Source organism: Corapipo altera, unplaced genomic scaffold (genome assembly GCF_003945725.1).
Source record: "Corapipo altera isolate COAL_440 unplaced genomic scaffold, ASM394572v1 2b, whole genome shotgun sequence".
Classification (NCBI taxonomy): Eukaryota; Metazoa; Chordata; class Aves; order Passeriformes; family Pipridae; genus Corapipo; species Corapipo altera.
The window spans coordinates 29,687,902-29,706,289 of record NW_020884874.1 but is presented as its reverse complement, the minus strand read 5'-3'; the positions used below and the strand labels follow the sequence as shown (position 1 = coordinate 29,706,289).

The window sequence follows — 18,388 nt, the reverse complement described above, 5'->3', positions numbered from 1 at the left end:
TTATTAATGTTTACTCTTCTTAATAAAGGCTGCGTTGGAGTAAGTGTATGATTTTGTTCAGGTTTCATCCAAAAACCTAAAGAAATAAAGCATATAAATCAAGTGAAACAGTCAAGTTAAAATAGGTAGATATCAGGAAAAAAAGGTGAGGAATGCATTGTAGGAATGCCTAGAAGGATTGGCATCACCTGATTTGCTTGGCCTATTAGCACTGCTGCACTGTCAGGATAGTTGCTCAGATCTTGTTAAGACTTTAATTGTGACCTTTTGGCACCTAACAGACATCAGTGCAAACTACCATAACAGAGGACTGAAATATTCTTGTTGTCTATTTCTGAGAGTATATATATATTTTTTTTTAAATTTTATATTAGCATATTCAGTTTGCACTGTGTGCTGAATTAATCTCAAGATTTACCAAGGGCAGGGATATTGTTGATGTACTGCAGTTAGGGGTCATGTGTGGTAAGGTTTCTGAGAAGCCATCTGAAAATGATCTAGTGGCATTTATTTGTCTGCCAAATATCATCCACCCCCATGGAGCAATTCACACAGGAGCCACAAGAAACAAGTGGAAGATGGTGCTGTGTAAACATATGAAAAAGAGATAGAAATTTCTGAACTGAGTGCTTCTCCATGGCATGGCTCTTCTATGGTCTTGTGGGAAGAGAGTGGATAAAGGGGCCCTGCAGAACTTTGAGCAGTCATGAAATGCTGAATTTGTAGAGGTATGTGATTCCTCCTGGGAAAGGAAGTGTACCAGGATGATATTACACAAGAGATAGACCTGATGGCTCAATAGTGCTTGCCTGCTCTCTGTCGCGCATGTTCGTTGTTTACCTTGTCCTGGTTGCTCTGTGCCCAGTAGTAGGCTAGCTCAGTTCATTAACTCACTGGAGGTCTGCAGCACTAATTTTTAAGAGTCTCAAACACCTGACAGTCATTTAGGCACATTTCAAAGGCTACATTTCTTTCTTATGGATAAATTCCAACTTTGAAGTTGGAAGTGGAATACCCTTTGTGTACAGTTCTTTTAAAACATTCTTGTATGAAGTTTTACCTAGAAGTCAAGCTGTTTGCTATAAGCTTATCCCAACTGTGTAAACCATAGTTGAGAAGTCCTGTTCCTGCTTAGCTCTTTTCCAGAATAAGCTTCTCTTTCCTCCAGGAACATAGGTTAAGATCAGTGATCATACAGTTGTTGTTGCTGTGTGACTGAAGAGAGAATTTGAACATTTGTTTCTTCTTGCGCTTTGGATTTGAACCTGAGTTCCAGTAAAGGGTGAAGGAAAGTTTGGCATTATTTGGTTGAATATGTAAAGTGTCTGTTGAGTACATGCAAAACACACCTTTTTATGTTACCCCAAAACAGGCCAAAACCCAAAAATGCTGAATGTCTTTTGAAAGTATACATTCCTAAGGAGTTTCTATTTTGTTCTAACTTTAATACGATGTGAGAAGAACCAAAATATTTTTCTTTGTAACATTCAAGTCAAAGTAATGACGTCTATATTAAATATTTTGATCTTTAAAGGCTTTTTTTACTTAACATTTCTTAATATCTTCTCTTACAAGCAGAGAAATGTGTTACTGTGACATGCTTTAAATCAACCAATATTAACTAGTGGACACTTCAAATTTGACATTATGACTGAAAACTGATTCATCAAAAATTTCTGGCATATCATTGCTATTAATCAGAAGACACCCCTTCTAATTAAAACCTGAAATTTTCAAATCATGACTTTGTTCACTATAAAATCAGCTGCAGTTTTGTTGTAGGCAATGTAACAATGACTTTTTTTGAACAACACTGGTGTTTAAATTATTACTTAATAAAATTATCAGATTGAGAGAGAGAAGAACTTAAAATTTTCTGAAGCTCTTTTAAGCTGTGTTTACAGTCAGGCTTTAATGTATCAAAACCTTTTGGTTCATATTTAGAAGGATATTTTGAAATTACATTAGGAGACAGTTTTAAAAAATGCACTGCAATACCTGGCAATAAAGAGAAGAATTAAATTATTTGGTATTTGGGATTAGTGATTGCATTTTGACTTTGCGTGGTTATACAGTATATTTTCTGTAATTTTATCATGTTAAAACCAAGATTTTAAGAGCAATATTTTTGTCATAAAAGTTTTATGCTGAAACCACAGCAGTTACAGCTAAGTTACAGCTCTCTTGCCCTTTTGTGTTTATTTGTTGTTGGGGATTTTTTTATTTATTTTTAATTCATTATAAGCAGCTGTAGGACTTCCAGTGTTGTAGATGTTGGTCATTCTCCCCTTCTTTCAGAGAACAGTGAGCAGAATCTCAGTAGTTGGCAGGACCAAACTCCAACATCTGAAGAACAAGCAGCAGCTCTCAAAATTCAAGCCATCTGGAGAGGGTCCTATGTTAGGACAGTACTGAAGAGCAGAATACCAGGTGTGTAGTTTAAAAATGCCTTTCAAAAATGTTTCATACTTTATCTTATTCAAATCAAAGGATCACAGAATATGCAAAGTTGGAAGGGACCCACAAGGATCCATCAAGTCCAGTTCCTGGCCCTGCAAAGAATCCTCCCGGAGAGTCACACCATTTGCCTGAGAGTATCGTCCAAATGCTTCTTGAACTCTGCCAGGCTTGGTGCTGTGACCACTTCCCTGGGGAGCCTGTTCCAGAGCCCAACCACTCTCTGGTTGAAGAACCCTTTTCTAATATCTAACCTAAACCTCCACTGACGCAGCTTAATGCCATTCCCTTGGGTGTCACTGATCACCACAGAGAGGAGATCAGTCCTGTAAGGATTTTTTGACTTATTAACATCTAGTTAAAATTAACTGAAATGCAGTAAACATTATAGTTCTATTAAGTATACCTAACCACTCAGCACATACAGTATTAAAAAGCAGAGGAAAGATAAACTACCTCCGCTAGATATGCATAGATATTAAACCAGAATTTACATTCATGTAGATTTAACTCAGAGCTGGGCAATGTTGGGGGTTTTTTTCTGGAAATATAAAGGAAATCATACAAGAATGTGAGCCTCATAATGGATAATAAGTGGCACACACACAGTCTCAAAGGCTGATACTTTGCTCAAAACATACTATACCTGATACTATCTTTCTTTCTTATGTATATAGATAGAGGAATCTTACATAGCAGTTCAAGACTTGTAGTACATTTCCTATTCAGCAATTCTATTATCTCATCTTAAATAATGTGTTAAAATGAAGTGTCCACAGTCCAAGACAAAAGACAGGTAGATAACAACTGCAGAATTCTGAGTACAGTTGTAAGGATCAGGATTAAAGAGGGACCTTGTAATTGCAGGTTGCTAGTTTGTAATTTCAGAAAGACAAGATAGACTTCACTATAATCTTTAAGTACCCATTTGAGTAAGGGAATTTGATAGCAATAGGGTCTTTAGCCTGAGATCCAAAGGCTGAACAAGAAGATCTTTAGTCTGAGATTCAAAGATTGTGACTTGAAACCGGACACATTCAAGTTAGAAGAAGGAGCATTTATTTTTAAAAGAATAAGGTATTTTTTGGAATAAACCCAAATTTGTGTTGTAGTACTGAAAAATGTTAAAATCAAACAGATGCTCATCAAATTCAAAATTAATCATTTATTTATGACAATTATATGTTAGCAGGACTGTTACATAGAGTGTTAGATCATAGTGATTCCTTTTAGCCTCACAGTATAGGAATGCCTGAGGATCATGACAAAGAAAACTGCTCCATTTTAAGATATACATTGCCTCTTCAGTAAGTAATTACCATTCTGCTGAAAGCTCCTTCTTAAATTACCATAATTGCTGGTGCTCTTTCACCTATACATTTGCCTCTACCAAATGGTCTCTTCTACCTTTTGTACCTTCATCTCCTTATCTGTAAATCTGGTGTTGCCTCTTTCTGTAGACAAGTCCTGCCTAATCTTTCTTACTAAGTAGTCTAGTGCCTTTCTATATTTGTTTTTGAAGTGCCATGCAAATTAGGAATTTCCCTAGACTTTCACCAGTATTATTAATCCATACAAATCCTAGAGCCCAGAAGCTGTTCTTCTGAAGTTTAGATTTTAGATGTTTTGTCATTTGGGCACTATATTATTATACCAACTGTTTTCCTCATTTGTCTATAATATCTTTCTTAACTTCTTATTTGTTACCTTTAATTCTGGTATTATTTTTATGGTCCTATACTGGGGGTTTTTTCAATTATACTATGTTTCTCCTCTTTTCCCTCCATTATCTATAATTTTTTTTTCTCTTATTTGTCATTACAGTAAAGTGTTACTATTCTTGCCCCTTTTTTTTTGTTGTTGTTTTGTTTTAGTTTTCCCTTCCAGTTCCATTGCTAGTTGCTTATGCAATAAAGGAGAATTTCGCCTAACTTAAGTCTTGACAAGTCAGACAACAGGTCCAGACTAGTTGCCTAGTCTTCATCTGTGTTCTGTGAATAGAAGTAGACACCTTGAGATGACAACACATCCTGTCATCTGAGAGGTATCCAACATGGGTGGGATTAATTACCTGCTGGAGCTGCCCAATTTTTTTCTTTTTAGCTGCACAGATAGCCTAGGTACATTCCTTCCTGGTATCTGCAAATGAGAGTTGCTTTGAATTAAAGAGCCTGTTCTCTGAGGACAGAATTCACCACGTATCACTACATGTTACAGTGAAAAAGCTGTAAATTAGAGAAAATATTGATCACATCATTTTTGCAGTTATAGGAGTGCTGAAAAGTACAAAGGTGATGAACAGTGGAATATCCTCTGTCAAAGGAGAAAACAGTTTTCAGCTCAGTGAGACTTCTGTAAAAAAGGCAATTTACTTGTATGAGTGGCATTTTTCAGAAGTATTTGGCAGGTGTAAAATTAGAACAATGCAGAAGTTGGATGTTATATTTTCTAACTTTTTTATTATTTCTAGGTACTAGAGAAAATGCTAATGTTGAAGAAACCTTGAAAACATTGTGGACTATGATTGAATTAAATTTTGAACAGTGTGCTGTAATGTTGTTAAGGTAATCATGCAATAAATAAAACTATTCAATTGCAGGTAGTAACATAGAATTGTCACAAATTGCTATTTCACAAAATAAACATGGTAAGAAAATTATTAGGTTTAAAATTACAAAACCCTGTTGGAGGAGATGAGATGTTTTCAGTGAAGATAAGCTGTGCTTTATTCTGTGTACCCTACATGAGTAAAATCTAATTTTTAGACATGTTACAGATTTTTTTTCCTACAACTTGAGCTACAATATTACCTTTTTCCTGTATTTATTCTTTTTTTTAGTATCCTGTAGGCTGTTTCATAAATATAGATCTGATACTGATTCCTCAGTTAAGCAGTTAGCCAGTTGATTTAAAGAAACTTTTCAATTCATGCTATCTGCTAAGGAATCCTTGTTGACATTAGAAAGGGAATAACTATACTATTTAATGTTACCACCATTTATTATATAGTCATAGGACTTTTTCTTGCACTTGCTTGAAGCAAAGTAGATGTTTTTCTAGGTAGATGCTTTCCCTGGTATTTTATTACAACTTTTGCAAAGACAGCTATTCCAATTTCAATAGTGTTCATTAAGCCATTTGCAAGCATGACACTTTTTGAGGATCACATATTTCCATTAAGTCATTCAAAAATCTCTCTGCTAGTGTTCATACAACTGATCTACCAGTAGATCAGTTCTTTCACGGGTAAGGAGTCTGAACTAGCAATAATTACTGCCTGTGGGTGTAAATCCTTACTCCCTATAACCAGTAACTTGAGCAGCACTCATATCAGGTATAATTTCATTTTACTTTTTAGTGTTTCTAATCCTGTTAAACCTTTGTATGTTGATGATATCAGGACTTTGCAACCCCAGCCTTGTTCCGAGTACTAGACCTCCATTTAAGATTTGCAGCACCTCTAAATCAGCAAATTAGATGCAGTTTTTAGTCTGCCTTCAAACTTTAAAAACTTATGGGTTCAAAGGCATTGTCCCAAGGGATAACAACATTTGGTTGTTAAAGTCATGCTGATGTGCTTGTGCTTAATTTCTTTTTAGCAGCTGACAGAATTGCTTTTAATATAACAAGCTAGCTCCTTGGTCGATAAGTTTTCCTTTTATCCCTTTCTTGTTCAAAAAAGTTTTAAAATTAAATAAAGGGGTTTGAAATCTCCTAATGATACCACAGCTTGAAGATGACTGTTTGATGTAAAGAAAGTTGTATTAACTGATATCTATTTTAAAAAAAGAGGTAAAGTTTTGTAGAAGCCATAACATTTTGGGCTATTAGAAGAAATTGTAGTCATGGATAGACTGATGAAGAGAAATATGTGTATGTCTTTACCATTAGCTCTGAAAAAGCTGATCCCTATGTGATTTTTTTTTCAGAGAACAGCTACTAGAGAAACGTTTTTATATTGTTTTTTTACATTCGTGCACAAAGCAGTGTTATTCATTATTGGAATAAGTAAAAGTCAGGATATATGTACCCTCATGATTAGATTTAAATATTTATCTTGTTTGCTGCTTTACAGAGAAATGTTTAAAAGAAACTGTAAGTCAATTGAAAAGTTTCCTTGTTATGAAGATGAATGGTGTAAAATGTCTTTTGCTGACTATGCTGTAACGTGTGCTGATCACCCACCACATGTGTGGTTCTTGGTTTTTAGGTGAGTTTCATACAGCCCTATATAACTCTTATGGGAAAGTAGTACTGATATGCTGTGTTTTTTCACTAACCTACTTTAAAACCTTACTTCTATCTGCCTGCTTTCCCTAAATTCTGATGTATACTTGTCCTGGTTTTGGCTGGAGCAGAGTTCATTTTCTTGTTCATTTCTTCTTCATTTTCTTCCTAGTAACTGGTACAGTGCTGTGTGTTTGGATTTAGTATGGGAATAATGTTGTTAACACATTGATATTTTGGTTGTTGCTGAGTAGTGCTTATCCCAGTTCAAGAACTTTTTGGTGTCTCGCACTCTGGCAGTGGGAAAGTGCATAAAAATCTGGGAGGGAGCATGGCCAGGACAGCTGTCCTGAACTGGCCAAAGGGATGTCCTATACCACAGAACGACCTGCTCAGTATATAAACTGGGGGGAATTACCTGGAAGGGGGCTGATCACTGCTCAAGAACAGGCATTGGTCAGTGGGTGGCGAACAATTGTATTGTGCATCACTTGTTTCTCTTGGTTTCTGTTAGTCTCTCTCCCTCTCCTTATCATTAAAGTTATTAATATTATTAGCATAATTATTATTATAATTTTTTTCAGTTATTAAATTGTTCTTAATACACGAGGTTTACCTTTCCTTTGTGATTCTTCTCCCCAGGGTGGGTTGGGTGGGGGGAGTGAGCAAGCGGCTGTGTGATACTTCATTGTTGGCTGGGGTTAAACAATGACAATACTTTTGCTTTGTGTTATGCAAATCCCTTTTTTTGTGAAAATAATTTTGATACTATTTGAATATTTTTTTTAGAGAAATATTTATTGTTCCAGAAGACATGCTTATAGTGACAAAGGTGTATACCACTATCCCTTCTTGTAGACTTCATGTTGTTGATAATGACACACTGGAGGAAATGCCACATGTCTTTTTCGAAGTGGCACCTCAAGTTTATCCAAAAAATAAGGTAAATGCAAAGAATTGCTGCAAAAAGTATAATTTTAAGAATAATAAGTGCCCAAATTCTTTTGACATTTTTAGCTATGTCGTAATGTTCTACTTAAAAGTGCACCCTTATTTATTAACAAGTTTGAACAGAGATTGTCACTAATTTGCTTCTGTGCTAAACCTTTTATAGTAAAGGAATAGCCTTAATTTTATTCGATTTTTTTTGCTGTTGCTAAATGGAGAAATATCATTTGGTTCCCTGTGCTGTGCTATTCTGTGGCAATGTGGTTGATGCTGATGCTGTGCACATGACAGAACAACCTTCAAGAGTTAAGGGTCAAACTAAAAATAAAGTTTAAATAGCCTTTTATGAATCATTCCTACAAAAACTAGCATGCATCTTCAGATGCTAAAGGTAATTGCAGCATTGATGCCAAATACAGCTTTAGACATGCTCCGCCTCCCAAGTCCTTCATGTTATTTTGGAAGCATTGGTGTAAATTACTTCTAAAAAAGCCTCTATATTGTTAAATAATTATTACCATTTCCCGTCCTCCTGCCTTTTGACCTTTGGGCTAAAGAAGACACTCTAGTCAACCTTACCTCACAAGTTATATGTTCTACACTCTGGATTACTCTCTCCTCTGGACTCTTTCCAGCTGCTGTTATTTGGTTTTTTTTTCTTGTTTATCATGCATAACACTGAGCAGAGTCAACTTTATTCCAGTGTATAACTTGTGGCCATACAAATGGTGAGTAAGGAATGTTAAGTTTACATCTTGTGGGCTTTACTTTTGCTTATATAACCAACTGTGATGCTTACCCTATTTTGCAGTAGCATTGCCACTTCATGTACTTTTGTAACTCTAGTGCTTTCTTGAAGAACTGAATCCTGTACTTCGTTATTCTTGAGTAAATATAGTGTGTTTCACTACTGATTTTAATGCTGTTTTTTTAAGCCATTTCCCCAGTTTAAAATAATTTTTAATTCTAATTTTCTCTTCCTCTAAAGCTATCATACTTCCTAGTTTGTAGTATTAGCTAATTAAGCATATATATTCTCCATTCCACTATCTAAATAAATATATATTTTTAATAAAAAATTTTGAATGGAATCAGGTTCAGGTTAGATCTTTGAAATCTCACTGACTGCATCCTTCTCTTCCAAAAGGAGCCATGAATATGTGCTTTCTGGGTGTGATTGTTCAACAGTCACCCTAATTTCTTCATTATGACAGCATTTCCTTTGGCTTAGAATAATGATCAAAGAGATAGTGTCAGATATCTCCTTCTTTCCCATATTGTGCTTTCCTAAAAAGGGAATCTTGGTTGGATTGACAGGACTTATTCTTTACAGTCTTTTTGCTATGTTGAGGGGGTTGCAAGGAGTTCATTCTACTAGTTATTTCATGATGCTTTCAGCCTTTGGGATTATGCTGACTGATACTAAGTACCTTAGTGTCCTCCATTAATTATCAAACATAATTTGAATGTTTAATCATTGTTTTAGTCTGTTATTTAACTATCCTTCAGACAGTTCAGAATTTCATCAGACCTAACTAGTCCAAACTCTTAATTTATCTGTATTATCATTTATTACTTAATTTCCTATTCTGGCCTGCCTCTTATCTCTTAAATATTATCCCAATCTCAACTATTCTATTCACATGTTCACAGATGATCTTTTAGTGAAGACACGTTCTATTCACATTTTAGCCCTCTCAGTCTCATCTGTCAGTACCAAAGAATTGATTCATTTATATTCTAACACTGTAGAAGCAGATTTCTTGTCTTTTTTTTGTAACTTCAAATTTCATTAGACTTTTTTTTTTCTTTAGAATGAACTTGCCTTATCTAGTGTTTATAGTGAATATAAGCTGAATGTGACAGATAAGGAGTGCTACTGCTGGAGGACAATGCTTTAAAAAGAAGGGCTGCAGACAAGCTCTTGGAGCTCTCCAAACTAATTGGGATCCTCAGAAATGGTGTGTGGATTCCACCAGACAGGGAAATGTGGGTTGGAATCTGACAGTGGCAAGTGGCAGGATGCAAAAAGAAATCTCAGTGGTGACTACTACTTACTGCTTTTCAGGAAAGTGGCAGGTTGCACAATCACAACTTCAGATTTATTTCAGATCCTGCTTAGCAGACACACCTGTCTGGTTCTGCCCTGCAAGGCAGTTTTTCCGTTTCCCTGATTTCACTAATTCTTTCTTAGACCTTCTCCCATTTAATCTATCTTTCTTGAAGAAAGGTGTCCAGAATCATACACAACATTCAAAACAAGATCTTACCAACACTTTGTGTAGTACAGTAGTTTTTATGTTGGAAATGCTTGGGATTTTATGCCCTACCCAAGTAGATACATTCTGTAATATTTTTTTCTCCCCATGGGTACAGCACAATCACAACAGTGATTCTGTTGATGACTAATGGAAATGGCCCTTTTTATTTTATTCCTGTGCTTCACTATTGAAGAAGTCCCCTCTTAAAGCAGATATTTCTGTTATTATTTGCTAGACTAATGGCTTATATTTCATAATATTAAATGTGGTTAATATCAGTAAAGAGTGATTTTGAGAGTATTAAAACAGAATTGTGCAGGCATGCTGTATTTCCTACATTTTCTTACCACATTTCTCAATCACTGCTCTTGAGTTCCTCAGTAAGAATATAACCTTAAACTCTATCATTTAGTTTCTTTTCTTTCTATTTGTAAATGGTTCACAAATGTTTCAGTGGACTTGCCCAAGCTCTATTGATGTTTTGACAACACATTTTGCAATCATTATTAAACAGAGAATACAGCTATATTTTTTTAATCTGTTACCTTTCTTTATAAAAATATTTGTAAAAAGCAGTCAACAATGTAATACATCAAGCAAGAAATTATATGGTTTGCTTGCATTCCTAAATATCGGTATTATTAAAGAAAAAGTCCTTTTTTTTCTTAAATACACCTCCCAGTTAGTTTTTCTGCTTCAAAACTATGACTCAGCAATTTACAACACAGCTAAAAAGAAATCCTGTCAACAGATACTGTTATTCTGCTGCAGAGAAACTCCTGGAACACATTAAAGTTCATTTCAGAATAACTGACAATAAAGATAAAATCTGCACACTAACAATAAAGTTTGTTGTCATTTTGCGGACATTACAGTCTAGATAGAAACTGTCTACTTGTTTTGCATTATTTGGATGTTTTGATTTTGCATTACATTTTCTTCTTCTGTGGGACTTTTTTTCTCCTGGTGGATAGAGTTTTTGAGGGTTTTTTGTTCTTTTGTTTTGTTTTTAAATTCTGCTCTCTTTATTGTTCACAAGTCTTTCAAATGGATTGTAGAAAAGGATAGAGATAAGCAATCAAGCTTCAGCTGACCTACATAGATAAGAGTTTAAGAAATCACCACTACCAACATATTTAGTCTAGAAGAAAGAAGTCTGAGCAAGGACACTGCTCAGTTATTTGTCTTGACGTCGTAGAAGGATATAAGGGAATCATTTTACTTTGCCAAAAAGTTGGTTTAGGTGGTATATTAGAAAACAGTCCTTTCTGATTCTACAGATGGTAACAAGATATCTAAGTAGGTAATGAAACTTCTCAAAAGTTTTTAAGAAAGAGACATAAATCTGATGGGATTGTCTAGATCTTTGCTCATTTCTCAGTAGTGACTAATGATTGCTTGATGTTCCTACCAGCTGCAAAATTTAGTTATTGTACTTTCTAATTGCTCATGGTGTTCAGAAAGTGCTCACTCAAACAAATTTTTGGTCTTGTTTAAATTTTCTGCATATTTATAGCGAATGTTAAGATTGTATAACCTTATCCTTATAAGTAGGCATACAAGAGAAAGTATTTTTCTCACGCACCCCATGCTGTCAGAAAGATCTGGCTAAATCCCTCTCAGTTTCCAAATGTGCTTGTTAAGAACAGGAGGGCCTATATGTAACTATGTGCTTAACTAGATATTTAAATAAGTGACTTCTCCTGAATCATAACTTTGAGAGGTTGCTATTACCTTGTGGTGATGAAAGGTTGTAAAGAGCCTTACAGTTACAATTCCACAAACTGGAATCATGAATAATTTATTTTACTTTCTTTCTAAGTATTTCTGAAGTCCTGAGTCACATAAAGCCCTGCATTATTGGATAGTTCTGAAATCACAACCCATTTATTTTAAGGATTTTTCAACAAAGCTGGTTTTGCTTGTAAATACTATTTTATTTAAACTGAAATTTAGCAGAAGACTGAAAGAGTTAAAAGCTTTCAAAGAATTTTCATCTGGACTATTTCTTGGGTGGAACATGAAGTTTTAATGTTTGAAATAGAGAGTTAGTAGAGCTGTCTTAGAGAATATGAAGAAGGGACTTAATCCTGAGTTCCCCTGTAACACTACAACTGGCCATTGCACTCCTTATATCCCTTTTTCCCGCGCCTTCCTCTTAAGTAATCACATTAATATAGCCTTCCTTATTACAAATAAAAATTAATCAAATTTTGAAACTTTTTAAGTTATACTCTGGTTCCTCATATTCCTATTCTCAGAATTCATAAAGAACACATAAATCAGCACCAGGCTTATTAATTGCGTGCTTCAGTTTTTGTTAATTTTTTTACTTGAATTTTCTAATACTAGAAATATTTTTTCTTAAATCAACATCTTCATAAAAATAAGATTAATATCTTGAAATTTCATGCTGTACTTGCAATTGCGTTATTAAAAATAGAGGCAATATTAATTTAACCTCAAATTTGAAGAAGTAATCTCGCCTCTAAATTTCCATGCAGCAAGCTCATCCACCTATACTTTCACACTGCCTAAAGCATGTAGGACATCTTAAATCATCAAATAATTTGGTTACAAAGTGACTTCAGGATTTGATTGTATCTGCCCCTAAAAATACCTGACAGCTTTGAAGTTAGATTAAACTGAATTTTGCTTACTGTGTAATTTTTTGCCAAATATAAATTGCTATAATAAGAGATGCATCATAAATTGAAATAGAATATAATTATAAGATTCTTGCTTATGAAGGACCTCTTATTCTATTACTAAGTGTAGCATGGACAGAAAGTGTGTTTCATGTGGTCATAGAGTGCATTTTAAGTAGTTTTATTGCCGAGTAAAAATGACTTGTTTTCCCCTTTCAGAAAGGATACACTTTTCTGGCTGAAGCACATACTGGTGACCTACCTGTGGCAGCTGGAAAATGGAAGCTCAGGCTCATCAGTTCTCATAGTCCACTTCCATTTCCCTCTCGTGAGACTGTAAAAAATGTGTATTCTACTAGACTATTTAAAGGGCATTACATACCCAACAAAGAGCATATAATGTTTAGGTAAATATCAAGAGGAGAATGATTAATTTTTTTTTCTATGGGTCATCTTTGACAGAAAAGTACATCGTTCCTTTTTCTTAGAAGGGGAGAGTATTAAGACAAATATCTAAATTTTATGGACTATCAAATTTACCATTTGGTTTGTGAAAGTGTTATTTTCTGAAATATTGCCACTGCTTAATGAAGAACAGGTATGAAGTGCACAGACTATAACTTCAAAATAATAATAATACTGAAATAATACTGAATAATAATACTGAAAGCTCAATCTTATCTGTGTGCCAATCGCTGGAATTCTGTAGTACTTTGGGGGATTAAATATGTATTAAAATTGAGATTTTGCAGGTGGGGAGGAGACACAAAATTTGATACATTTTTTTTTTCAGCTATTCTGATGAAGCTTTAAATAATAAAGGAATGCAACACTTTCTTTCCTGATATATCAGACCAATTTCCATCTTACAGGATCGGTAGAAAAATTTACATACATTTTATTTTAGCATCCTGATTCTTTGAGGAGAATATAGTTAATAAAAATGCGATTTAGTTTTTATTAATCCTTTTTTAATTGTTTAAAGTTTATTAAAATAAGTTCTGTCTGAGTAACTTCAGAACCGACCGCTACTAAGTCGCTATACTGAAGTTTACACAAAGGAGTATACACTACACTAGAACAGGCCCTGTGCTTAGAGCTGATTAAATTTATATATTTTGAAGGTTGATTCTAGGACATTTTACCTTGATTCCTGAAAATTTGTTTGAATATTTCAAGCCACTGGATTATTCTTGGAATAAATGTCGATTCAGCAGAAGAAACAGTTTCAATATAAATGAAAAAAGCATGTAATGGAAACGTAACAAGTGGACTCAAATTTTTTAAACTCTCTCTTTCCTGATGATTTTTTTTTCCTTTCTCCTCTCTGATCTTACAAATCCTTAAAAAAATATTTTAAGATAGTTATATATTTTTGGATCCAAATGTGCTGAAGTCAGGGTGATGGAGTTTGTGTGTTGTCATTTCTTTTCTCATTTGGTCAGATTAGTCTAACAATTTGTATTTATGGACAAAAAGAAAATAATATATAAAGTAGTGAGTCACAGCAAAACAATTATTTAAATTTTGTCCTCGGATTCTAATTCTATAGTCTTTTAATGCAAAAGTGTTTTAAGTTGGCCAGAGTAGCCAACTGAATTATCCCTACCCTTTTGAAAGCAAGTAATTCTTTTTTTTTCCCCTCAGGTACTTTTTAAATGATACTGTTCCCTCATCTGGCTAAGCATATTATTCTACAAATACTAGTGCAGCAGGAGGTAAAATGCGTATTTGGACTTCTGATAAGGCAGTGAAAAAAATAAATGGCTAGACCACTCCTTTTTTGCAGAAGCAGCACTTACTTTGTATGTGTATTTACTGCACTAAACCTCACTAAAGGAAGCTTAGTCCACCAGATTCCAAGAAAACAGTTGACTACAAACTCAATTTTTGCTTCCAGTTTGGCACAACATTTAGGTGCTTTCCTGAAAAAATTATCACATATAGTTGGTTATATTGCTATAATGTTTTTCTTCCTATTTAGGTATTCAGTAAAAGTCAAAGCACCACATACTGCTACAGTGCAGGTACAAACCTCTAAATCAGATGTGTTCATTAAACTACAAGTCCTAGATAATGAGGAAGAAATTATAAGTGTCACTGGAAAGGGCCACGCAGTCATCCCTGTTTTTACTTTCCTGAGTAATGGATCACTTTTGAGCTCCCACTGTAAGTATTGCATTCTGTGTTTGATAATTTTATTCACTGAGGAATATGCATTCTTACAATAATTTTAGGTAATCACAAAAAATATTCTTTTTTCCTACTCTTTTCATAAAACCCTAATTGCTTTGTGATTGAATGAAATCAGCTACATTTTTGAGCAATGAACAGAAGTCCTTGGCCCTCAGCAATGAGGAAAGTTACTGAAAGGATTGATTGAAATAAGGTGTCCAGCCTTATTTTCTTCCTCTGCCTTTTGGTCTAGTTTTATAACTGCATAAAGAGTTTCATGGATAGTGAAGTAGCTTCTCAGGGCTGAGAATTTTTATGCGTGTCCTTGCTTTGTCCTTGAGAATTGAAATAGATTTTATTTTCAAGATCTTGCCATTATTTGTTTGATCTTAAAGTTCAAAAATTTTGGCCGTTAGGAAACTGATACTCAGACAGTGGGACATAGTAAATAATTCACAAATTACACCAGGCCTTGTGGTTTAAATGCACCATCCTAAGCATCACTCCTTTTAGCAGAAGCACACGTTTTATTGTTTTCTCATCCATCATATGAACCTCAGAGTACAAGGCAAAAGGCTCTTGAATAAATGATGTAATACTTATCCTTAAGAAAAACTCTCCATTTTTTACTCTACCTTTGATACAGCTTCCCAATGATACTCGTTGAAGTAGTTTCAATCATGATCCTTTAGAATAGTGTTCTATATGAAATTTCAATGCTGTATGGGAAAAATAATAAAAAACAAGCTATAATTTTAGACTATATTTGAAGGTGAAATGAATATTCTGATGCCCCTTAAGTGTGTGTGAGTATATATAGGGAGTTGCCATTTGGAAGGAATACTGTGAAGCTGGTTTTTTTATTATTACTAGTATTTTTACAATACTAGACCAAGTGGCCTTAATGCTGGAGTTCTTTTCCTTAAGTATATATCCTGTCTATCATGAAGAAGGTATTTTGTGCAAAATCTTTCAGAACATCTAAACTAAATGAAAATATAATGAACTGTACTCATTATAACCAATACTACTGAGTGTCTGTAGGTTTAGTAGTGGTTCAGTTTATGGCATTATAAAAGCATGTTTCTTTGCTGTTGTCAGAAGTGTTATTATGGTATGTACAAAACAATAAAGGGACATTCAGAAATACCAATGCCAAGTTCAGGTGGAGAGTTGTACAATTGACACTCCATACAACAAAATTCATACTGTCAGTATCGTTTTGTCCCCTAAAACAGTGTATTTTCTCAGAATAGGAGTAATTGGAAAAGAGTACTATACCATCACCACCAAATTTGTTAGTTAAGCCAGTCGCAATCATTAAATTCGAAACTTTTTCACTACCACAAATGTTCTGCCTCTCATAGAATTGATTGCTGTGTTGCTAGAAGTACTAAGTGACAATATTGTGCAAGCATCACCAATAAAACATTATCTCCCTTGCCCACCCACTGCCTGTTAATTCATCTCCAATCACAGCTGTTCTATAAACGTTTTTTGCAGCTCAAAAACTGCATTAAACCGATTGATTTTAAATATATTTACCTCTTCTGAGGTGTAGCAGGTGACTTGGACCTCGAACATTTGCTTGCCAATAAAGGAGTTACATATTGACACACACATTGCAAGCACAATTTGGTTTGTAGATACAAGCACAGCAGTTCTGTAAGCACAGATGGGCAAGTGAATGCTCATAATGCTTTTATTTTCCACAGTAACAGTCTGATGCAATCCTGTTGCAAAGTATCTTTCAGATATTTGTTTGAATCTTGAAGCAAGGTAGGTAGGAGTTCCTTCTAGTCAGAGCTTTGCATAGGAAAACCAAGACTGAATATTTTTATGTGTAGTAAGAAAAGTAATTTGGTGTCACAACACCACCTGGTGACCATTGCTAGAACTATTGGGTATGTGTGTATTTTTGTGAGCTTTTCCAAGTCATCTTTCCAGTAAGGAAAGCAGAATGGGGGATTCCATCATTCCGAGATGAGTTACCTTCATGGCACGATCATCATCTGGGCAAACCATTATAGAATTTTTCAGTACTAAAGCTTTTGTGGTTTAGGAGAAAGAGAAGAGGAGATAGTGAGGCAATTGTAGCCTAAGGACCACAACCTCCCTTGAAATCTGCGTACCTTGATAGGTAGAGATAAGCTCCTTCAGAGGGCAGTGCACATCTAAAGCCCAAGCTTCAGACCTCCTGGAGAGGAAATCGCCTCTCTGTTGACTTCAAGAATGAGTACATTTAGTTGGCCTCACTGCTTTTACAGCTACCTTTTTTGTAAATTACTTGCACTGGCCCTTGCTGACAGCGCTCAGACAGGCATTGAAGATCCTTCTTGACTAGAAACTTTTATGCAAATATTGCAGATGGTAACCTAAAGGCAGTTTGCCTAATTAGAATATGTCTTTATGTAGTTTTTCTTTCATTTGGAATACAAATTGTATCTTTGGAGCAGGTTTTCACTCAGATGTAGAAAAATACTCAGGATTCTGGTGTTTGGATAATGTTTCTTATTCATCCAAATGTATTTCCATTGAGTGAAAGACAAATTATTTTGATTCCTTCCAGTGAAAGACCTAAATCTCTAACCATTGTGAATTACATCTACTCTCACCTTTGCAACAGTTTGGCACAAAATTCACTTTGTGTCAGTTTGACACAGAGATACTTGATAAAGGCTTCTGCAAGGTTAGGAGTTGCCAGAACTGTAGCCAATGCAGCTCTCCCCTCCATCCACAGTTGTACACAATTTTTTTAATTAGGTTATCCACACAGAGACCACATCATACAGAGTACAAGGGTATCTATTTTCTGTAATGGTGCTGTTGTGATTACTGCAGGAAAGATGGGTGGTGTTAGAGGGAAAAAAATTATACACTTTTTAAATAGTAACAATAGTTATATATACACAGTCTTTCAAATTTCTCATTATTTACTTTGAAGAGATTTGTGATTTGCACGCAAAATGAAAGCAGTGTACTATTTGGAATAAGCATAATTTTAATTGGAACCTTGTGAGTATAATACAGCGTGAGAAAATTGACTATGCTAATTCTTTCTCTTACTTTCTGGGGACATGTATTTACCTTATACCAATAATTCATAGAATTTCTGGATTATTTTTTTTGTTGTTGTCATTTTGCAGCAAAAACCCCACAGATTATTCAAAGTAGTACAAAGGAGGAATCAGAAACTGGACAATTAAAAAAACCAAGTCATGATTCATTTTCAAAGGACAGCAAAACTTCTTCGAAGCCAGAACTTGTACGAGAAGATCCACCTACATTAATAGATGAATCTTTGCCCTTGGAAAACTTCGAAAATATTGTTGAAAGTCCACAACAAGTAAGAGATTACAAATCACTGGGATTTGGGGAAAAACCAAGAAAAACAAAAAAACCCAAACAAACACGATGAAGGGGTATTGCTAATTCTTTTGGTACATATGGAAATCTTATATCCCGAGGCAAGAACAAGGAATGTAAAATTAATTGTTGGTAGCTTTTGAATGAAGTGATGAAGAAAGGATAATGTACATGTATGAATGACTAAATAAGAAGGGATTTTCATATCAAGGGGATATATTCTGTCTTTATGTGTTCTTCATTTGACAAATCCAATTTAAGTACAGAAAAACTTTCAGCTAAGGACCAAAAACTACCAGAAAGTAA

General features: G+C 34.7%; 1 protein-coding gene across 6 annotated transcripts in view; it reads left to right on the top strand.

Annotated features, from left to right (window-relative positions):
* Positions 1-18,388, top strand: part of ADGB (androglobin) — a 105,271-nt gene that overhangs the window by 69,987 nt on the left and 16,896 nt on the right. For 5 of the 6 annotated variants that reach the window (XM_027633783.1, XM_027633769.1, XM_027633787.1 and 2 more), the window contains 7 exons: positions 2,299-2,430; positions 4,928-5,021; positions 6,533-6,667; positions 7,474-7,627; positions 12,761-12,948; positions 14,526-14,710; positions 17,863-18,062. In XM_027633783.1, coding sequence (XP_027489584.1) covers positions 2,299-2,430; positions 4,928-5,021; positions 6,533-6,667; positions 7,474-7,627; positions 12,761-12,948; positions 14,526-14,710; positions 17,863-18,062 — 1,088 coding nt within the window. The remainder of the gene's footprint in view (positions 1-2,298; positions 2,431-4,927; positions 5,022-6,532; positions 6,668-7,473; positions 7,628-12,760; positions 12,949-14,525; positions 14,711-17,862; positions 18,063-18,388) is intronic. The other variant, XM_027633779.1, reaches the window with a different exon arrangement.